The following is a 24,672-nucleotide window of genomic DNA, read 5'->3' as shown; positions in this document are numbered from 1 at the left end:
GGCTTAAAAACAACTAAATCTAAATTATTTTTTTTAATGATTAAACATTAGAAAATAAAATAAAATGCTTTAAGAACTATGTACCAAAATGTTAAAAAGAAAAAATCGTGCTAAAAAAAAAGTAAAAATAAATAAATACAAAAGTAAGCATGAGTAAAAATAAAACAATGGACAGTGCTCTTACAATGTTACGTGAGATTTGAAGAATATATCAAATGATTCTTTATGAGATTGTCTCCCCCCTCCCCCGCATGTTTATTATTCTACTTGCTTCCACGATTTGATCAATGTTTTATTTTTTCAGTGGAAAGAAAAGCATATTTTTTAAAAAAACAAAATATTTATTTTATTTATTTATTTACACACACAGTTACAGAAACAATATAATGGCAATAACAGAAGAACATAAAAGTGTACGAATAAATTTTCTAGATATACAATTCAAATTAGAAACCTGTCAATCTATGGCCGGCAGACATCCGAAGTTCCAGAAGGCCCATTTCCAGGCCTTGACAGGACATAATCGTTTAGATGTTCTATTTTAACAATTACACACACACACACACACACACACACTTAGATATATAGGTAGATATACAAATATATAAACCTTATAAAGACATAGACATATATCATACGAACACACTAACAACATACACACTAGTAGGTATTAATCTTTTATGTTTCAGTTACAATAATTTATTAGTATCCTGCCAATCTATGACCACTAACCTCCGGGAATAGAGGAAGTTTATTTCCAGTCCTTGGTAGAGATTCTCATTTATATAGTATTATATTTATAGTAAATATAGTATCATATTTATATAGTAATTATATTTAAGTTTTTCCTAACATTTTATTACATATTTTCAGAATTCATGATTTCTGTGTCACTCATTCCTTAAAAGTTACGAGAATTGACTTTCGACTATGAATAAGAGGGAACGAAGCATTTACACAATACCTTGTGACCCAAGTGTCCCGTTTCATTAAATCGGTCGAGGGTAAGTCTCACAGAAGCCACAGAAAATAAAAATGGATTCTGAAACGAGTATAAATGTAATGGAAATGAGGCTTTATTGAAGGAAATTGGTTATATATTAGATGAGCAGGGGCAGAATTAATCGGGATTTATAATTAAAAAAAAAAAAAAAAAAAAAAAAAAAAAAAACAGGTACAGTACATGTGAACGTAAACTTCTAATGGTCAAGAGTAAAAATTAGAAAACATTCTTTCGATGCACCAAGCGTTTACAGTTTCAAATCAATTTAAAAACCTACGGTAAGAAATCTCTTTGCTCTGTTTTCATAGATTATCAAGATGTTCGTTTTAAAAGACTAATCTTAATTTCCTAGGTATTGATTGGTTATATAGGCATTGATTGGTTATATACGTATTGATTGGTTATATATTAGGTCCCGTCAGATCTACAACGCAAAATGAACTCTTTGTTTTTATTTTTCGAATTGTGTTTTCGAGTATTTATTGATCATCATTCATTTTATATTTTGAAAAGTGTACAACGGAGTCATAACATGTTAAAGAAAAGGTTTCTTCGTAGCTACCGTGTAATATGAAACGAGGCGTTGAGTGTAGAATCCGTACCACACACGCTCCAACAGAAAATCCATTTAGCCATAATGATGTTCTAGGAGAGCCTTTTAAAGTAGGTATTCCTAGTTTATTTCTTTCAATGTTAATGAAGCACACGAACAAACAGGACGAGAAACCTGGAATCAGAACATAAGCTGTGGAAGCGATAGTTTTTCAGGTTCATTACTATTTCTACGCGTATAGTTCAAGTACTTGTGTAAACCATAACACTTTTAACGCTTCATTTGTTTCGCTCTTACCAATTTATCTATGTTCTTAGCATGCCAGTAGACACGTGCTGCTATACTTAATGGAAACTCACTTCAGATATTATAAAGTCTTGGACAACATTCGTCTTGCTCCAATAATGTCACTTTTGCTGTTATGGTGACAAAACGTTTTGCCATTAGCTATAAATAAAGATGTGTTCTACCTCAACCCTTCGCCTTATCCTTTTACCTACTTCTAACATTATTTTTTAAAACAAAACTTATTTATATGTAATATTGTTTAATTATAAATTGTATACGCATAGTGTTTAATAAAATTAATGTGAATACTTCCATGAACTATTTATTACCAATATGAATTGCTTACACCAGTTGAGTTTCTTAAGAAATGCTTTATTCTATCTGTTAATTTGTAATTCCAGTGGATCCATATCCAATGCCTATTCCATCTGAAGTCCATTATTTGCCTGGAATCGGAGGTATCATCACTCCAGAGCCAACCGTGTCTCCTAGTCACAACAACCCTTTGCCATCTGAGTCGGACGAACAACCTTCAGTCAACGTAAACAACAATGGTAGTGACGTCAGCAACAGCAACATGGCTACCATCACGTATACGCTTTGGATTGGCCACAACATCACAGAGAACTACACACTCACTCTGCAAGTGCCAAAGAACACTTCTTTCTTCCAAGTGATGAAGATGGCAGCCGAACAGGATGAGCACTATGAGTAAGTCCACGACCTCTTTTGTCCGCGGTGTACTTAGACGTAGAGATCCCCACATCAAGAAACTAAAATCTTATTAATCAAATTATGCAGTCTGCGTCGCCAATTCTGTAGCAGCACAAGTGTAAAAGATTTATAATTGCTACTATGGATTATAATAGAAAAAGAAACTAAAATTAATCATTCTTTTGTTTCCAGCTATTTTTTAAAGAATTGACTAGTTGTTAAAATATACAGTAACGTTATTGTTTATAATTTCTTATTTTCTCATTCTTTGATTTATTGATTCGAGTGCAAGGAGAATCTTCTTAGGGAATGAGGAATGCAACAATTGGATTTCTCTTCAACAAAATATGCTCAGCCAATCGAGCTGAAATTTAGTAAACAACCGGAGAGTAAGAAGTTGCAGATAGGTTAAAGTGGAATTATCAACCGCAAAAAAGCATATATATAGGTGACATCACTTACATGTGTAATATATAAAAAAGTTTTTTTTTTTTTTGTTTACTAAGTTGATCAATTTATAGGTTACTACGGTTCACATTAATATTGAGATATGAGGGAGAAAATGTCCTTATGCCGTAAGCGTCAGTGGACCACCGATGGGCAAGTAATGACATAATTGGCGGTCCCACAGCGACGATCCCGCTTCCCTTTTTTAATTATAGCCACCAGTTTCAGAGACGCGACGAAACGCCAATGAACCACAAAATTACTTGCCCAAAATATGTTAAATCGCCTATATGCGTGAATTGTTCACATTAAGGTGAGTTTAAATCACTAAATAAAAGGTATCCCGGTGTGGACGCGAACCACCAACCTTATAATTACTAGGCGTATGTTCTTCCGACTTCGCCACGGAGGCGATGAAGAAAACTTCGCTTTTAGAGGAATAAATCGTTGAGATCCTTTTAATTTGGCCAATCAGAGTGCTCCTTTAACTGTGTATATTCGACGATAACCGTTTGGTATCAGATAACAGGTGTTCGCCATGTAATTTCATAACAAAATAACGCGCATGTATTTATTTCATAGTTCTCCAATATTCACTTTCTAATGATCGGCGACAGTTGGCAACTAAATTCATATAATTATATGCGCTCATCTCAATATTTTTCACTTCATGATGTAGAGGCAGGAGTTACTCTTGACTCCCGGAGCTCACTTTAGGAACAATTGGTCAGGAAAAAATAATTTATAATAATAACCGCATGCATATGACTGGCGATAGTTCATGTTGGTCCCTTCGCGATTCTTTACGACGAATCGAAGGAGTGCGGACTGAACTTACCTGGATTTTCCTGAGGCCTGAACTTACCTGGATAGGACGATGAAGGACCTCTCCAAGAAGGGTTACAAATTGTTTCCAAATCGCTCGTCGGTCTCAATGATGAGACGAGCATTAGGCGCCGAGAGGTTCGGGTGTCTCGTCTCGAAAACCTCACGCACGATCAGACGGTCATCCAGACCATAACGCACACGAACATCACTCATACAAGCAACGAAAACACACTGGATTAAATAACACTATACTTATTTATTAAAACAGTATTATATAAAAAAAATAACGAAGAGAAATGAATACAACACTTAACACAGAATATGTGTAATAATTTTCATCACTGAAATCACACTTTGACTTTCTAATGCACTGTAGCCCTTTATATAGATATAAGATTATAATTCAGATTTCACTGCAAATGTTTCTCTCACACCATTGACACACTTGGGGGATTAGCACTGGGGGAGAAGTTGCCTGGATAATCCCACGAGGAATCCAGTTGCTGCGCCAAACAATCCTGAAGCGTAAAGATGAGTCTTTAGGAAATTAAAAAAAAAAGAAAGTAGAATGCTGATGTTGGAGGGCGCGTGTATAACTTTTTAGCGCACTAGGTTTGTGAACCTGGGACTTCACTAGTTGGGGACTAGCCGTAAGAAAACGTCCTTCACCGGCTAATAGCTTGTGCCCCTTAACACAAAATCATACTTGATTCCCAACGCAACGTGCGTGGTGGCTGCATACAATACCGGAGTCAAACTCCCTGAGCGCTAAAGCTCAAGGTACGAGCTGCAGTGGTCGATTGAAGAGGGTTGGCAGTTCATTTCAAAAACCACTCAGTTAAAGGACCTGTATACACATGCAAACAGAATACAGAAAATAATTTATGTTAATTTTAGTCAACTGGTCACAATGCACGAGACATTGCGATAACTCGGGCGTGTGCAAGTACAGATAAGGAACTGCAAAACAACGTGACCGGCGTCACTCTGGTCACTTGAGTACCTGTTCTGGTCTAGTCTGCTCTAATCTATTGCAATGTTTCATAAGCGATCAAAGAAAGCACTTAATTCAGTTCCCAATAACTATAGAATATATACTGTGCATATAATAAGTCAGGGAGAAACACTGAAAAGGTTCGTCGCTGAGAAATATTCTCACCAAAAAGCAATGTTTTAAATACATATATATATATATATATATATATATATATATATATATATATATATATATATATATATATATATATATATATATATATATATATGAGAAAACAATGAAAGACTTCTTTGTCCAATTGTGTGGGAAAGAAGCAATTCCCACCGAAGAAAGAACTTATATGCGTCGCAGAATAAAGTACAAATCGAAAATAATAATCACTGTCTTTACGAAATATACAGAGTGTCCACAAAAAATACTTCTATAACCTGGTGGCGGTTATATGTTCAAAAGCAAAGTAATTTTTGCGTAGCTGCGTAACGTATTTTTCTCAATTTTAAAATTTCCTTCTTTTCTCTTAATCCATTGATATTTTTTTATAATAAAATTTGCTCCGGAGTGTCTCTTCTAATAAATTATGTATTAAACTATTTTTAATAATGACAAAAAATAGGCTACATGTTATTTAATGATAATACATAAAATACAAATAATAAAAATATGCTGTTCTGCTTTCATGTCACGAAGGAACTGCTGGTATAGCCATACCAATTTAATCCTAATTGAAGCTGCCAGTGATGACAAATAAATGCCTCTCTTAATATGATATCTTGCTTTGTATCAAGTTGGAAAGCTCGAAGACATCTTATTCCAACCAATGCTCTTTTAAGAAAAGAGGCCATTCAGCCACTCAAAATTGTTCAGATGTCACGAGAGGTTCTACGACACATTCATAAATACTGTTGGTGGTTTGAGTGATTCCATCTGTAGATTCGAGATATCAGAAAGTGAATATTCTGATTCTAACTATAAAAAGAGCACAAGCTTGGCACCAGTTTCATGTCACCCGAACGAGCTGAGAATATTTGTAATTCGGACTTTTCTTTCAAAAGGTCATTAGCATTTAGTTATCTATGAGAAAAGAACGAAATCAATAAGTTTCACTGATTCAAGACAAAGTTAAGATCATTCTACAAGGAAAGAGATTGGGAATGATTTCCATGGTTTCCTTAGGAATTATTATCGAAATAGAATAAGACAACAGTTTCACTGATTCAAGACAAAGTTAAGATCATTCTACAAGGAAAGAGATTGGGAATGATTTCCATGGTTTCCTTAGGAATTATTATCGAAATAGAATAAGACAACAGTTTCACTGATTCAAGACAAAGTTAAGATCATTCTACAAGGAAAGAGATTGGGAATGATTTCCATGGTTTCCTTAGGAATTATTATCGAAATAGAATAAGACAACAGTTTCATTGATTCAAGACAAAATTAAGATCATTCTACAAGGAAAGAGATTGGGAATGATTTCCATGGTTTCCTTAGGAATTATTATCGAAATAGAATAAGACAACGTATGGCTGTATTTAAGTTCATTTTTGAACTCCACAAAGTTATAATTCTGACTCTGGTGGTTTGGTTTGTTATTCTGTAGCATAACATCTCAAAAATGTGGTCATGGTTGAAGACATCCCTGAAATTGCTGCTTGCGAGATAATCTCTGTAAACAGATTAAGGGATTGGTTCAAATTGAATAATTTTATTTTTTATCACATACATGTCTTGAATGAAAAATAATTTTTCATATAATTTCTTAAAAAGCTACAATAATACATAATAAATTTTGATTTCCTTGCCTAATTGTTCCCAAGTTTTTCCTTCATTTTAAAGATAGTTGATGTACAATTAAAATCTCCATACAATTGTATCTTCTCTATTTTACATACTTGTTTACAGATTTTATTTAGTCGCTTTCTCTTGAAGTTCCCCTAAAACTATTCTTTTGCTAGTTGTTTCCTTTATGATGTCCTATCTTTTATGCTGCAATACGTTCGCGGTGACGAAACAATAACATGACTGGAACATATTATTTCTACATTTAATTAATTGATTACAATATATGAAAGTACTGTTTATATGAATGACATTAAGTAAAGCAATGATTCCTCTAAAACGTCATTCATGTTCTTTATTTAGAAACTCATTGACAGAATAGAAAGCATCATTTAATCATTTGATAGAACTTTTCTCACTTAATATTTCCAATCAGTTTAACAGTTTCAGTAACACGATAATACTCAACACGCATAATAAAATCTGAAAATATAAACATTATGGAGTATAGTAAAAGATGAAACGAATACTAAAGAACGATTAATTGAAGAAAACATAGAAATCCAATCAAACTGCAATCTTACTAGCGATCCATTTATTATTGCCAATCTTTTCAACAATTACCTTACGAATATTCAGAAAACTATGAGTCCAAACAGTCAGCCTCCTTCAGAGCAATTACTGTTTAACAAAAATAAAAACTCAATGTTTCTCCGCTCAGGGTCGGAAAATAAAATTTTAACAATTATTAAAAATCTAAAAATAAATGGTCCACGGGTCTAGATCAAATACCGATGTCCATAGTTAAAATAAGTTGTAATCATTTAATAAGACCGTTACATTACTTAATAAATTTGTCTTTTCAACTCGGTAAATTTCCCGACAGATTAAAACATGCAAAAATTAAAGTTCTACATGAGAAAGGCGCAAAAACAAATGCAGATAACTTTACACCAATCTCAGTTCTTTCTCCTTTCTCAAAGATATTTAAATCTGCAATGCTCAACCAAATTGTTGGTTTTCTCTCCAAGCACATCATTTCTACGTCGCAGCTGGATTTCAAAAGAACAAATCAACAATAACACTGGATAAGGGAAAAAAGTGCTTAGCTATTTTTCTGGATTTGTCAAACCCTTTTGATTTAGTACCCCATGATATGCTAATTGAAAAATAAAAGCCTACGGCTTACGCGGAGTTGTAAATCACTGGTTAAAATCGTATCTGATAACCGGACTCAATCGGTCGAAATAATATACACGGATAAAGAAAAGTCATTCCGTGGTCATTTCTTGTCGCATTCCAACCCAGTTTTAAATAGTGTTCCACAGTGCTCAGTTTTAGGACCTGTCCTTTTCCTGCTATACGTTAATGATCTCCCTAACTACATTCACTCAGCGGTGTCAACCTTATATGCATATGATACAAGTATTCTCATTACAGACGAAGATTACGACACACTGCAACAGGAAATAAAAAAACATAAACAATCACTTTCAAAAATGGTTTACTTTACACGGTTTAAAAGTAAATACAGAAAAATCGGTGACTTTGAGCTTTCATCATTTACGAAACAAATATACTCGTAACATAAATGTATCAATAATGAATCCTGACTTAAAGTATGTAACTTCAACAAATTTAAGTCTTCATACAAGTAACACCCTTACTTGGGATACCCATATGATGTCATTAGCACAAAAACTCAACAATGTTTTCTATGCCTTGAAAGTTATTTTGGATATAAATAGCTGTAGAAGCGTTTATTTTGGTATCTTTCAATCTTTGTTAATGTACAGCGTTATCTTCTGGAGAAATGATTTAAGAAGTAAACTTAGGAAGTTGTTTCAATAATCTTCTGTATTCAAAAGAAAGTTGTTAGAGAATTAGCCAATGAGAGAGTAAACGAACGAACTATGTACAAAACTTTCTATAAGATTACAAGTATTACCACTGCCATGTCTTTATGTGTTACAGTTATTAATTTTCACGCGCTAGAATCTTAATACTTTCTTTGCAAATAAAGGAAACTTTCACTGTCATAATACTAGGTATAGAGAAAATATCCACATTGAAAAACATCATACAGCATTGTTTCAAACCGGTCCCAAATACTTAGGTCCAACATTATATAATAACCTTCCTAAAGATATTCGTAACATTGAGTCAATGAATGTATTTAAATCAGTTACAAAGAAGTATCTATTGAGCAATTGCTTTCATTCAGTAGATGAATACCTGTCTGCCAAATGCGGCTTGTAGATTATATAGTGTAATTTTGTCTCATATAACACCACAGCATTATTGTTTGTTTAGTATGTAATAACTATTTCTTTGTATCTCATTTATTGACATGTCCAATTCATACGCTCATCTTCCTTCGAGCTTTATGTGTCTTATGGTTGAAAATAAAATTAAATGAAAATAATTGAACAATTTAATGGATGCTCCCTATATGTCTACAAGAAGAAACATGTATATTTTCTCTAGCTGTTATATTATAACTATGCACATTTATATTTTACACATTTCTTAATTTTATTTGTTGTCTGTTCAAATTTAACGTTTCATGCATTTACGCTAAATAACAATATAATAATTAAAAGAATAGAAATTCTTCTGAATAATTATGGGGATCCTTATATGAGATAGATCTCCTCTAATTCTTTACCGGTGGGTAACGTGCCCAAAATGGCTGAAACGTTCACCCGTTGTTTCTTGATTTGGTTTACGTACATTACACATTCTAGTGTGTTAGGCGATTGTAGTTTTACTATATTTAATTTTCTAAATAGTGGTTTCCAGACAGTTCTTTGATTATTTCTTCTTATATTTCTGATAATTTTCTTTTGTATATTGGGGGTTTCACGTGATCTTTACACCATAACATAATTCCATATCTTAAGTGAGATTCCATTTCCACAATACAAAGAAACAACTGCATATGCATTGTTATTTCATCAATTAATGAACGAATTGCAAAGCAGACTGTGCTCAACTCTTTACACTGGTTTTATGTGATCATCAAATTTGAGATTCTGATACAGTATTATACTTAAAATTTGTCTGTGGTATCTATGTATAGGCTTTTAGTCCCTAGACTTGTTGGTTTCGTTTATTCTTTTGTCATTCGGAGGTTGAAGAACTACGTAGATACTTTGCCTTTGATCCATTCAGTACGATCTATTTTTCTCAAACGAACTTTTGGACATCAAAGCTTTTGTTTTAATATATTCATATCTATTGGAATTATTGTTAACAATTTTTATGTGCGAAAGGTGCCATATGCAAAGTCTCTGCAGAATTTGTAAGGTCATTTATATGCAATAAGAAAAGTAATGATCCTATTGGAATTCCTAATTATATTTCTTTTATGTCTGATTTATAATCATTTATACTGCCTAGTTTATCCCAATGAAAAATATTAATAATTTGTGTTTTGCACAAATATGATTCAAAACACTTACCAGCAACTCCTCTAATGACATATTTAAATAACTTTCGTACAAGTACATTTTGATTAACAGCTTCAAAAGCACCATTTAAGTTACATAGTAAACCTAATGTGTATTTTTTTTTTTCAAAGGAGGTATATTTGTTTTGAACATAAAGTTCTCACAGTCAACAGATATGTTTCTATTCTTCATAATACATATTTCTATTCTTCATTATTTTAAAATTTTCCCAGAAATTTATTCCCCGCGTAGCTAACCGTATTTCAAATATTAGGAAACAGATAACAGAAGGTATATAATTAGGTATATTTTCTTTCTCGTTTCATTTACCTGCGCTATTTCTTATTTGTGCGGAAATACGTCAGTGCTTACAAGTTAGAAGAGAGATTAATTAATTAAGTAAGTGGAATGTAAGTTTTGAGATTATAATCCACTATTATGTCTGACCCATACGCGGCGCAACAGTGGGTGCAGATGCACCCACATTAACTTCGACTTTCAGATTTCCTACAATAATCCTTTCTATTTTGTACATTTCTTGTTTCCTATTTTTGTATATATTTGAGTGACTTATTAAGTCTCTCATAAGTTACTTGCTATCATGCCGTATTTCTATTTCTATTTCTTTTTTTCTTTTCTTTTTTTCTTTTTTTTAGAGTAAAACTTAGGGGTTATTTTTGAGATCTTAAGGCTCAATAGTGCAGAGCGTTCTGGCAAGAATGTTAGGATGTGTTGTCCCATCCTAATCTGCACCCACATTACCAAAATCCTGGCGCCGCCTGTGGTCTGACCCACATGATTTATATTCCAGAGAGCTTGAATCATATATTTGATTTCTTTTTTTTTATCTACAAATATGGATAGATTCTGTATCAATTTCTTCCGAATGTACTTTTCACGAAATACAAATCTCCACAAAGCACTTGGACCTCATATGGCCTGTTTCAACTGTGGGTATCCTTTGTATTTTGCCTTTACTGTGGGTACAATATCTAAGGAATTTCGTAATTTGTTTAAGAGTAACCCTTCATCACATTCAGTTGTACATTAATTAGAAAATGAAATGAAACCTCTGAGTTTAACGTCCCACGATTATCCTCTCGAGGCTGAGAGAGACGATGATTAAAGTAAGTCAATGATGATGGAAGAATTGGTGGAATGAGAAAGTGGAAGGAAACGGAAGTACTCCGATGTCACTAGAGGACAACTTACTTGGCTGGGGATTGAATCAGGGACCCCACGTATAAGAGGTAAGCGCTCTACCACTGAGCCACCGTACATTAATTAAATCTAAAGCTAAAGATAATGGGCCTTATGCAGAGTCGCTTTGACGTCTGATTAACGCCATACTAAAGGATTGACTAAAGGATGGTTATCAAAATTGTATTCAGAGTCTCTGATTAGGACGTAGTATTTGACGAAGTTAATCACATGTGACTAATTAATCTAGGGCAGAGGCTAATCTTTTACTCACGGTTTAGCTTGTGCAACACATTTCGGATTTCATGTATTTCCATTTTTACCGACTACGCATGCGCACATGTCTTTTCCGTAGTTGCCACATTTATTTTTCTCACATGATGCATTGCAGTTATATTAGTTAATCATACCAAAATCATCTATTTAATTGTACTCAAAGTAGACTCTGAATACCAAAAAGTACACCTTCCTTAGTGAAGAGCTAGTATGTCACTAACCAGTCGGGGACTAACTATTGATTAACGAATTCTCTGTGAATACCGCCCAATGCCTTTAACCCACATCTCTTTCTCGACTAATGGTTGCATTTCATTTTTCAACAAACTTTTAGATGGCCCTAGCGTCCAAACGAGTCAGTTCTACAGAAAGGTTAATCCATACTTCTTGTTTTATTTTGGTGACAGGAATCACCGCTCTAAATATCTTGTTGTTTCCGAAGTCCCTGTATAATGTCCAATCTCCAGCCTCAAAGATTCATTTTTTGCATAGGAAAAAAAAAATACGACTCTGTATCTCGATTTAGACATAACAGTCACTCCTTGATTTCAGTTTCTGTCCAGTCCAGTGCACGTGCTTAATGTTATTAAAACGGACTTGGGGTGCTACTGAGTCCTGACTGCAGTCCGAAATAACAGGACAGATAAACATTATATACCGGTTTCAAACAACAAATACCAGATATGAATCATATATATCCGACAGAAGCAGTGGATCCAAATTGATTTCTGTTGGGGACTCTTGTGGGTCGGATCCCATGTTGAGCTGGAAGTTCACATATCATATAGCCAACGGAAATTTCTAGAAATTGAAAAGCGGGTCCTGTTAAATTATAATTTAATTTCTAGTTCCTTCATTCGGAATTAAATGTGAGTAGTATTTTGTGTAAAAATTGTGCTGTTCTTAAGTTTAAATCGTGGAAGAAGAAGATCACTTGCTTATGAAGTGAAAACGAAAGTACCATGTTCGTAATTAAAGTTGAAAAGGCTACTCACATTGAACTCTAGATCACTTGATATGCACAGAATATTGAAAATCAGGTTGGAAAACCAACAAATACACTTGAAACAGTGTAGATGTTGTAAGCACTGGTTGCATTTGGAAGCTTGAACGGTTGAATATGATGAATTATACAATAACCATAATCAATGTATTTTGTAATTACATGCATTTTATGTTCAATGTATGTAATCACTGACATTATTGAAATTGGGTCATGGTGTTTGTTGTTGCATCAGAAATGTTGACATTTTTTGTAACTACTTTGTACTATTTTCCTTCCTTTTGCTATGTATGTCTTATTAGCGTTTCTACAGTTGACGTGCTAGGAATCAAATGTAATTTGTGCCTCAGTTTGTGCTTTTGTTTTGACTTTGAGTGTTAAGTTGGGGAAAATATATATAACAAAAAGTACTCAAAAGTCCCATCCCTCTTCCGAGAAATTGAGTAAAATAGGAATAGGCCAAATAGGATTCCCTATTTTGCACATCTGACACAAAGATAATAAGTTGCTACCAGAGCTATGGACGAAACAGAAATATGCCAAACAGGCATGAACCAAGCAAAATAATCCTAATTCGTATTATTATTATTATCTGATGTTATGTGCTGTTAGTTTAGAAAAACCATAGGAAAATAATCACGGGTCAAGGATGTAAAGGTTCGACATCTGATTGTTTAGCACATTATTCATTTTTTTTCTATTGTTCTTTTCAGGTTCTCATCATCCGTTTGGCCTAATGGACATTACGTGCACACAATTAACGGATTCAAAGAGCAGCCGATTGGTTACCACTACTGGCTCCTTTATCGAATGCCAACACTTCCTGATCCTTCCAGTCCTCCAGGGACGACATTAGTAGCGCCTGGAGGTATGATCACAGATTGTCTTTGTCTTTACTTTTGGGATGAGTACAGACGCTAGGAAAAGAGAATGCCCACTTTACATAATTTCTATTCTCATAAAGTAAGCTTGTTAAGCAACATTTTTGTTTTAAATCAAAGAGGCAGGAAATGGGCTCACACTCTCTGAAATTTTCGACAAAACGAATTGTGTAGGTGGCGTATTCACCTTTGCTTACGACTGTACGAGTAGCATCAGCGAGTAAATCGCTTTATTTATATTTGTTCTCTATATCATGGTATACGTTGTTCGCTTAGTAAAAGTGTTTTGCATAAAAGTTGTAAACTATCTTCCAGAAGTTAACCCTTAAACCCAATGAATGGAAATACTAAATCTAACATCCTAAACTAATAAACACTTTAATTCTCAGAAAGCCATCCTAAAGTGTGAGATGTGAAATGCCATTTACAGTTACCTAACCTAACTTTGCCTAGCCTACAAGTTCTACTATTTATTAATTTAAGTCTCAATCGCTGTTAATTAGGAGCTACATCAGGGTACAAAATTTCAAATCTGAATCCAGGAACTAGATTAGAGATTTTGATCACCAAGGCAAACAAAGAGAAACCAGATATCTATTGCCAAACAAAATATTAGGTTGCCAATACCGGCCGGAGTTTTCGTGTCCTATGTTTCAGACTTCTCTACTACATACAGAAGGGCATAATGTAACATTGCATGCGTTTTTGGTCTATTCTTAAACAAACTTAATCTGAAACTGAATAGCCAATGCTACATGTAATCTTATTGGAGGCAGCAGGTGAAGTAAAAATGGAAAGTAGAACGCTGTGTTGCTTGAATTGCCACGTAGTAAAGACACGTTTAATGACATAGAAGTTTAAGAAAATAAGCGCAACTCACGCTAACAGTCAATAGTAATTAGTTAAATAAAAACTAGATGAGTCTAAGTTAAAACAATTATAGAAAATATATTTACAAAATTCAATGTCTACATTCTCTGTCAGTGGCGGAACTGTTTCAAAACCTTGACAGTTTTGATTACTTAGTTTTATGGGAACCTTTTCCGAACCAGTGGCATGAGCATCCCTTGAACCTCCAGGAGAAATTCAACAGAGAACTTTATTCCTCTGCAGACTGTACTCGCGTCAGTCTAATCAGTTTTCAATTTTAATGACAATGGAAGTCTTGAACTTTTGTTTTTATTTTCCCAATGTTATTGTAAATAATCAATTTTAACAAGATGGTAACGAAAACTTCCCTTCGTTGATTTTTCTGTTCATTCCTCTACGAAGGCAAACAGTCAATGTGTTACCCAAGTTATTTTTCACTTCCGGCAACAAATGAAAGTGCAACATTTTAAATCGCTGGCTTTGTGAAAACAAATTGGTGCTGAATCCCTCCAAAACAGTGTTTCTAGTGTTTCATAAGTCTTCATTTAAAACACAGATCCCTGGCAAACTACAGGTAGATGAATTGACTATACTCAGAGCAAGTAGTGTAAAATACTTAGGTCTGGTACTGGATGAAAATATGAAATGGGATAAACATATATTAATGTTAACACAGAAGATATCACTAGTTGTGGGAGTTCTCAGTCGTTTACGTAATATCGTACCAAATTCAAGTGTTAGAGCAGTATACTATTCACTCATACAATCCCACCTATCTTATTTATCGGTAATCTGGCAGAATGGAAGGCAATCAGATATAAAGAGATTAGTAATTCTCCAAAAGAAAGCAATAAAGTCAATTTATGGATTACCTTCCAGATATTCCAGCAAAATTTTGCACATGATCTCAGGAATGTTACCACTAAATTTAATTACAAAAGTTCAAACAAGTATGTTAATCTACAAAATTATAAATTCCCAGACACATTTTAATCTCAAGCTAAAAAAAATAAATAAATAAAATAAAAAAAAGAAAATCATGAATCCAATACCAGACGTAGAAATGCATTACATATAAGAAGAAGAAACTCAACTAACTATGGCATAAAGAGTGTCAAATACAGTCTACTCAAAATGTATAACGGTCTTCCAAATAAACTTAAAAATTGTTGTAGTAAGTATATATTCAAGAAACAGGTGACACGGCATTACTGCGAACAGTCTATAGCTCACTGTAAATAACTGTCACACTATATGATATTTTCCTAAATTTGTTGTTAATGTAAATTACATACATAATCCATAACTATAAAAGTTTCTGTTCATGTATTTCATATATTGTTATTCTAGTTAACATCTTATGCAATATTTTGAATTTCTATTATTGTTTCGTGTATGTAGTAGTTACCATGTATTTCCTTTTCTTATATACATATTTAATTGTACTTTATTTCCATTATTGTTTTTTTTATTTTTCTTTCTTTTATTTGTCTCTTTTTAGTCTATGACAAACATATATTGCCATGTTTTATTATTATTATTGAAATATGTACGTAGTGGATTGTACTGCCCCTTAATGTGAGCATTAGCTCGTTGGGGCCAATGGAAAGTGAATAAATAAATAAATAAATCAGTAAAATATTCCTTTGAACGTGTAAATTTGAGGTATTGAATGGTCTTGTTCAAGCTTTCTTTGACGGTGTACAAACAACATTAAAAGTTCTATTGTGTATGAAGTTCTGGGATGAGAGTTTCCCTCAGTAACTGTAGCTCTTTCCTCGTTTCTCTGTGTGTTGTTGGATTGATTGGTTAAACTGGCTAATTGAGTCTGACCCACCCTATAATATTAGAAGTCACCGCAAAACATAAGCACTCCAAGTTCCATGCCTAAATCATTTCTTGCTTAAATTACTGGCGGAAGCACGCATACTTAAGTCATTTATTAGGTACAGTAATTTATGTCCCTCTGTATCATATCAGTTGGAAAGAACTATATGGCTTTCGGAAATAAGGAAAAGAACGTGAAAAACGATATTCAAATGAAACAAGTGAGGAAAGTTTCTGGAATGTTTCTGCATAAACGACCATACAATTACCATTGAAGGAATGGTACATTATTAAACAATGGTTTAAATTAAGAGCTTAAGTAAGAATGAATACAAGGATTCACATCAAGAATCAATTATCACTATGATTTACGTATTAAGGAACGATAAATAATCTTGACTAACATTATTTTATTCATTTTTTTCAGGAGTGGATGATCTGATTGTTGAAGACGGAGATAATTTTCTGTTTTGGTTCAAAAAACTGTAAATTGTGATTGAAGAAACGAAGTGAGTGGAAGATTTCTTTTGAAGTGAATAGACAAATTCTTTGTTTTCGTTGCAAGGAATTACATCCGATCGCGGGAACAGTCAACTTGTTACTTCTATAATTTTTACATACATTTATTTTGTTTGTGTTTTATTGCACAAACACTTTGAATATTGAAGAAGCGTTTCAATTCAGAGAAAGTGTGGAAAGTTCTTTCTCCAATGTAAATGTCGACTTCTTTTTCTGTCATTAAGAAATGATCAATTGTTGTTGTTGTTATGTTTTAGTAATATGTCATTCATCAACATAACTCATTGTCATCAAAGACATTTTCAATGTTCAAGGATTTTGTCAGAATCTGCTCCCAAATCCACCATACGCACACTGCCCCGTATGTAGAAACATCAAGAGTACCAGACCCTCCCCACTCCAAATGAATTTTAGAATTCTGGCAGAATCCGAGCTGTGCTATTGCTGTCTGACCCTTCCTTCCTAGAAACAGTTTCTTCTGATGGATCAAGTGATTGGATGAGGAAGATACCTTTAAAATAAGATGTTAGTTCTTTTCTGCGTATAACCAACATAAACAGTGGGCGAACGCTTAGCATTAGCACGTCGCTTGCTCACTTCTCAAAATGTGAACGAATGGATGAGAATGTGCTTCTACATGGTTCCCTGTCTGTTTGTTGCGTAGGAATTAGAATAAATACTTTTGATGGAGGATGTTATTATCTGTTAATAACGAACATTATTATACATGTGTCCAATACTACAGGAAACATGTGGTAGAGCTCTAGAATTAAATAAATAAGAAGCGTTTATAATATTAAGGCGGCTGGGATTGTGTTCAAATTACAAGAAAAAGGACTTAAATAATTAAATAAAGATGGACCAACCATTAGCGTAATATTAAAAAAAAAGTCAGTTTATTTCTCTAGAGGTAGGCCTAGTTAAAGTTTTATAGAATTTTATTAATTCCTTTCTTTTGAGACATGATTTACTTTCGTCTTGTCTAAAACGCAAAAAATAATTCATCTCGTTTCACTGTTTTGCACAAAGTAGCCTTATCAATATTTCAAGCATAGTCATTTCTGTTTCAATCACTTTGTGACTGAAATGTACGCCAGGCTATGAGTTCGTGGAACGAAACATCTGCTGAGCTAACAAGACGTGTTCAGAAACTGATGAACACGATAAACATTACGTTCGTGTTCCAACAATGGCTGCTACTTGTAAGAAAACCGTTAATGATTTGTATTTGAATGAAGTTTTGTAAGATTTGAACTGTACTGTTTTGTACACTATTGGACCATTTATCAGGTAGGGAGTTAGTCCTGCACATTGTATCACAAGTTTGTTTTAAGGGAAGTTTTTGATTATCAAAATATTTTAAGGAAAATTGAAGACTGTACAGTTTGTAATTATATTGTTGCAATATGTGTAATATTATTACGATCTCAAAGCATTGTTGTGTGCATATTAATTGTGGCAGCAATTATCTAATCTTCCTTGACAATAAGACTATGTTTTTGTGTCTATCATTCACGCTACAGAACACTGGCGGCATTTGGAGCTTCTCCTTTCTTTAATTCTTTATTTTATACTCTACTTATGCATCAAATGTAGGCCTATTACTAATTTATATTTTTCACAGTTAACTGCTTTCTAATCTTAACAGTTAATTCTCCGAAACAAAAAATCGAAAGAACAGCTATTGTTAAAATATGCTGTCTGTATATACACTTTTGTCGAAACAAAATTACTAGCGCTAAGAGAATTTTGTTAAAGGAGGTTGAATTTTTTACAATTTAAGATATTTTCTTCAACTGTTAACAGCGTGTTGATTGTGGCTGGAACCTCTCCATCCACCAAACATGAATGTAAATAATGATTTCAAGTGTATTTGGGGAAAAAATCACAAAACTTTTATGCACTGCTGAAGAGTCCATGAAAATGAATCCATTCAGAGGATCAATGTTTGAAACATATGAAATATGAAAATTGTTTGGTAAATCGTGAATATTATCAAGAAACGAAAAAAATAATGGTTTGTGTCTAATTTAAGAATAATGAGAAAGGTTTAGTGATTATATCAACTTGGCTTTTATCGTGCCTGCTAGTATAATATGTCTGGATTATGTTTGAACTTTTTTTTTTTTTATCTAAGAGAAGAAAGAGAAAACGCTATTACATGGTGAACAATAACATCACTAACTCTGAAAATAACAGGTACTTTTATAGAAATGCTAAATTAGAATTATTTCATTATTGTAGAATAAGTTTACATTGAGAGAATGCTCAAACGCCGCCTACGTAGTTCAGCTTTGTCTATAGCTTACATCAGGATAAGGACGTACCACGACGCGGATGACTTCACGATTCCACCCTGAAAAGTACTTGGAGAAGCTCTATCACGACAAATGGTTATTCGCTGAAGAATGAGAATAAAAGCTCTCGGTTATAACGATGAAAAGACAAAGATATCGATAAGTGCACAAAATATTAATATTGATACTTTTAATAATCATTGTTTTTACGATCTTCACAATGGAATCACATTTAAGTAATTCTGAGAGATAACATCTCTTCACAGACATCATTACGTAAGTGAAAGAGGTGGAAAATTACTTGTAATAAAGTATCAATTTAGCAAATACCACAATGTTATGAATTAAACATATTAAAACACACACACACACAACATCCGAATTCCAAGGAAATCGACTCCTTAACTCAAAAAAGCAGTCACGTTAGCTATTGGAACTCACAGATTGAGTTCTTATAGGCTTCTTTAAAAAGAACGGATGAACAAAATTATTTCAATATTACAAAAAGTATTTGTAAACATTTTTCCAGTTTTACACGTATGATAAAAATATTTTACAATTAGTTTAGATAATTTAAATGCATATTGTAATCTATTATCAAAATCTTCAAATATTTCAATTTATAATTACAAATCTCAAATAACTACCAACTGGAAACAAAGTATGTTTTATGAACAGTTAACACACATTCAATAAAAAATAAAAAAAGGTAAATTTTAAATTTAGAATTTGGAGTTCCTAGATCTAACATCATTTCTCTTAACTAAGACAACATAATATGAAAATACAATTAAAGTTTTAAGTGTTTAAATAAAATTTTGAAACAATTTATTCCCATACATGGAAACTGAAATCAGAGAGAGATAAAATCACATCGAATATAAATATTTTGTAAAGTGAGATAAAACATTGTAGGGAAGACATTGTCGCACTGTTACTCTAAATTACTGTGTTAACAATTACATTTTGTAATGGATGATTTGTTTATTTCTCTTTTGTGAATATTGAACCTGTATGAACTTCCTATAGCTTAACGAGGAAATCGATCCATATGTACTCTCACCAGGGATCGAAACTAAATCTCCAGTGAGTGAATCCCAGGATGTTTCGTTTCTTGAAGGAAAATGTCAGACGAAAGAACTCCTGTATGGTTTGTCCTTATCCTGAAGCAGATAACAGCTGTTATATTCAAGTACGAGAGGAAGGGTAGGGTAGTGTTGTAGAAGGAAGAGGAACATTGTTTTAAATTGTACAAGACTGACATGGTATGATTAAAGTCATTCAACCTCCAATGTATCATTGTAAATTATTACAGCCTAAAGTAAATTGTTTTGCGACTTAATTTCACTCACATACATTTATTTTCATCTGCCTCATTTCCTCCAACAGTTCAACCAGATTTTTTTTTTTTTTTTTTTTTATGTTGAAGTCGTTTCCACAGGCATTTAATAGATAATTTTGCATTAATAGTAAACCGATGGTAGAAAAAAGTAGTTCCCTCATTATATACGTCATAGAATTAACTCTTTCATTGATTGTAGTTATTCGGATGTCTTTTTAGTCTTCCAAACCATGAGACTTTCGTCCGTTTATCTGTCGACAGATATCAGAGCAGAAAGGGTAAGAAATAGCGATATATATATATTGATATGAATTCTACTTCATAAGAATTCAATCCTTCTATTGAAACTGGAAATGATATATCTCTGCTACTTCCGATTTTAACATTGAATCCATATAATTTGACTGAAACAAAATTCACTTGCTTGCTCTATTGCTAAACAGAACTTGAATTTGTAGTAGTAGTGTTTTCCATAAACGTCAGTTTTATTGTTTCTTATGATCATGTAAAGAGTTTGGATCTGTTCTAATAGAGATTGATGAATAATGATTAAATGAGAGAGTATAAGTGTATCGCATAGTAAACGAGCGCTTCTGCAAGAAACTTCCAAATTCACAGATGTTTGGAGGGGGTTGCTTATTGTCATAGCGTACCTATAAGGTCATTAAGGGAGACTCAGTCATAGGCAGAATATAATTAAATATAGTAAAAACAAACTGAGTACAGAACAACGTAGCTAGATCTTAGTAATGAGGATAAAACTCTATGACCAACCCGAAAGTCATATTGAGTTTGATGAACAGAGCACTGTTTAGAAAACCACTGTCTGATGAAGCCAATACGTTGTTTGTTGGCGAAACTGTCACACATTTATTACTTTATAAGTAAACGTTGCTTTGCTCAGTGATTTTTATTTTTAGTGTAAGTTATTGAATATAGCAAAGCTAGTACGAATCAGTTAGTTATTAGAAGACCATTACAACAGTAATTTCAAAAGATATTCAAATACTTTGAGGAGACGACGTACGAAGAAACGACTGGATTTCTTTCCTGAAAAGTAATAGATGATTCTGAAAGAGTTTCTTTTCTGCTGATTCGAAAATGATATTCGTTTTCCCGTATTTATTTATTGGCCAACAAAAGAACATTCTCATTTACGATAACCTTACATAATGACAAGCTTTAGATATTACCATACACAACAAAACAAGAGAGAAAGTAAAAACTAAAAATACGGTAAACACACAATTAATAGCACAAACATGAGAAAACACAAGCAAGAGATATATCTGTACTAATTCAACTAACAATACGATACATGCAAATATACAAATACAACCTTGTAAATGATATAAACCCAGCCTTTCACGATATAAATTAGGGAGAAACAAAGAGAACATAACCAGAATATTAATATCAAAATAAGAATGTTTAACTAAGATTTCAGACAAGAAGCCGTCAAACACAGACACAAATGATTCAACGTATTATTCTATTTACACATTTCTGTAATTCCTGAATTTTTTAAATTCCAAGCTTTCGACTCTCCTTTAGTCACGGAGGTTAAAAACAGGAAAAAGAAGAATAGAAACATCAAGGAATAAAAAGGAACGAACTTAAAAAAGAAAAGAGCTGTGTTGTACAAAAAAACACGTTGTCCAATGCGTCGACGATCGATCTCCAAATGAGATGAAGCGAACTAAAATATGCCAGAGTTAATTTTAGCGCCATTGCTGTTCCTTATTGGAAGGTTGCCAACTCATGTTATTTTTAGTGCCATGTCAATGCTGTGAAAATTTTGTAATTACCGCCTTCCATTCGTCACTCAACCATCTATTATCTAGGTTTAATTTTGGCTTTTCTACATAAATAAATAAATAAATTTTCAAAACCAGCCTCTCTACGTCATTTTTAGCTCCAAATAAATTTTTTGAGTCTCCTACCCTGTGTTGCGTTTCTTTTAAATGTTTCGATAAACCTGAAACCAGATTTTCCGCTGTTGGATCTCTAATGTTTTCCTTTAGTCGTACTTTTAAATTCCTTGTCCTTGTGCCTATATAACTGTTCTGGCAACTGCATTTTATTTCGTAAATGCCTAATTTTTCATTGGAATCCGTGTAATGGCTCTTAAATTGGGTGATGTTCTTTTCTAAAGTTTTGGGGTCTTTTGAGGCTGTACGGAAACCGTATTGTGTATAGATTCTATTTAATTCAGTTGTCAATCTCTAGGTATCTAAGACTGGCGTCCTTTTCTTTTCCAACAGTAAATATCAAATTCCTGTGAATGTTATTTAATTCTTTTAATAAGTAGTCCAGTTGTGAATCATCCTTTGTACAAGAAAAGTACATCGTTAACATACCTATAACATCGAACTGTACCAAGTTTCCGTTATTTCCAAATTCTACTTTCAACTATCTGAAGTACTAGATTAGCTACCAATGATGATGGGTTTTCCATAGCTAAACCTTCAACCTTCAAATGATAAAAATATTGTATTTAAGAAGACTGAGCATTTCATTCACTTCTGGAGTACTGACGGTTTCACTGTACAAGATGTAAGTAACTGATTCAAAAACTAATTGCAAATGAATGGATGGATGTCCACAACATCAATTGATTCAACTCTATCCATCACGACTCTGGAACTCACTAAAGAAATAATAAACACTTCTGACCAGAGTATATACACTGTTTATTAAAAACTAAATTCCAGTGTAACAGTTTCGACAACTTAACGTTGTCTTCATCAGACACTAACTGGAAGAGATATCTTAGAGCGTAGATATTTATATTAAAAGTGAAAGTCCTTGTGTGCATGGGAAGCCACCTGGGTCGTACTTCCCCGAGCGTCATCTTTCGGCCACCTGCCCTCACTCAATTACCCTCCTACCTGTGTTTATCTTTTCCAGACACACCTGTTGTTTATACTTGACCAATTGCCTTAAAACTTTCTCTTAATCTTCCTCTGATGCCTATTAGAAATAAATAACAGACTATACTACATACAACTGATTATAAATACAGCAATATATATATAGACATAAAAATAAACTATAAAATATAACAATACATAAAACTATATAACTATATACAATATTAAACTATATATAATATAAAATATTCATTAATTTGTCACTTTTCTCTTTCTTTATCCTTCGTGCTTCCTTCCATTTCTTTATCATTGGTCTATTCTCCCTTTCTAGCCCCTTTACACCTTCCCAATCTATATCATGCCCCGTTTCTTTAACATGTTTATATATGGCATTATTCTCTCTGTTAAGTCTCACATCATCCCTATGTTGTTTAATTCTCTCCCTAAGTTTTTTCCCTGTTTCCCCTATGTATATCATATCACAATCCTTACACGTCACTTTATACACTACACCATCATCTTTCTCACATATTTCCTTCGTTCTACTTTTCGCTTTCTTAATCACTTCCAGAATTCTTCTTCCTCCTTTTCTGTACGTCTTCACACCACCTCTTCTAAGTAAGTTCTTTAGTACTTCTGTCTTCTCCCCGATGCTCTCTATCCCGTGCCATTTGTTCTCCTCCTCTTCCTTTCTCTCCTTTCTCCTTCCTTTACTTCTTTCCTTTTCAATTCTGTTCTTCCTTAACTTCTGTCTGTTGTACCCGTTCTGCTCTAGTAAACCGTGGAACTGCTCTATGTCCTCCTTCTTTCTCTCCTCTTCAGTATCTATTTCTTCTATTCTTCTCTCCATATTCCTTATGAAGTTTCTTTTGGTGCTGTAATCCACATCACTTCTTTCGTGGCAGTAAACTCCTGCCGCACATTCTTTTCTATACCATCTTGTTGTAAATCGTCCATCTTTTCTCTCTATAGTCATGTCCAGGAAGTTTATAATGTTGTTGTTCTCCACTTCCATTTTCAGTCTTATCCCTTTCTCTTCATCTTCAACCTTCTTTACGAATTTTTCCAGTTGTCTCTTTGTTCCTCTCCATACTCCCAAACAGTCATCCACGTATCTGCAAAACAATATTAGGTTGTTTCCACCTTCTTCTATCACTTTCTGCTCCCATCTGTTCATCACAAGTTCTGACAACACTGGACTTAATCTTGAACCTATACTCAGTCCTTCCTTGATCTTGACTAGTTTGTTCCCTATTGTACAAAAACTATTGTCCCATATTACTCTCAAGGCTTTCACTATCTTCTCTTTCTTCCAATCTTTTATTTCTTTCCCTTTCATCTCTTCTTCTATGACTTTCACTATGTAATCCCTCTTTATACTCGGAAACATTGCTTTAACGTCAATACTAAACATAATTGTTTTCTCCTTCTTATTTCCTATACATTCCAACATTCTTTTATATGTAATTTATATTCATATATTTTATATTACATATAGTTTAATATTGTATATAGTTATATAG

At 33.3% G+C, this 24,672-nt stretch overlaps 1 protein-coding gene across 1 annotated transcript in view; it reads left to right on the top strand.

Moving 5' to 3' along the window:
• The window catches only part of LOC145692621 (uncharacterized protein CG3556), a 375,007-nt gene extending 354,731 nt beyond the window's left edge, over window positions 1-20,276 (top strand). Inside the window, exons 8-10 of the mRNA XM_081767946.1 lie at window positions 2,246-2,555; window positions 13,254-13,408; window positions 16,546-20,276. Of these exons, the coding sequence (XP_081624072.1) occupies window positions 2,246-2,555; window positions 13,254-13,408; window positions 16,546-16,607 (527 nt within the window). The 3' untranslated portion in view covers window positions 16,608-20,276. The remainder of the gene's footprint in view (window positions 1-2,245; window positions 2,556-13,253; window positions 13,409-16,545) is intronic.
• The last annotated feature ends 4,396 nt before the right edge of the window (window positions 20,277-24,672 follow it).

Source organism: Thermobia domestica, chromosome 8, assembly GCF_964235325.1.
Source record: "Thermobia domestica chromosome 8, izTheDome1.hap1.1, whole genome shotgun sequence".
In the NCBI taxonomy this organism is placed as follows: domain Eukaryota; kingdom Metazoa; phylum Arthropoda; class Insecta; order Zygentoma; family Lepismatidae; genus Thermobia; species Thermobia domestica.
The sequence above is the reverse complement of the archived record's forward strand: the minus strand, read 5'-3'. Positions and strand labels throughout refer to the sequence as shown.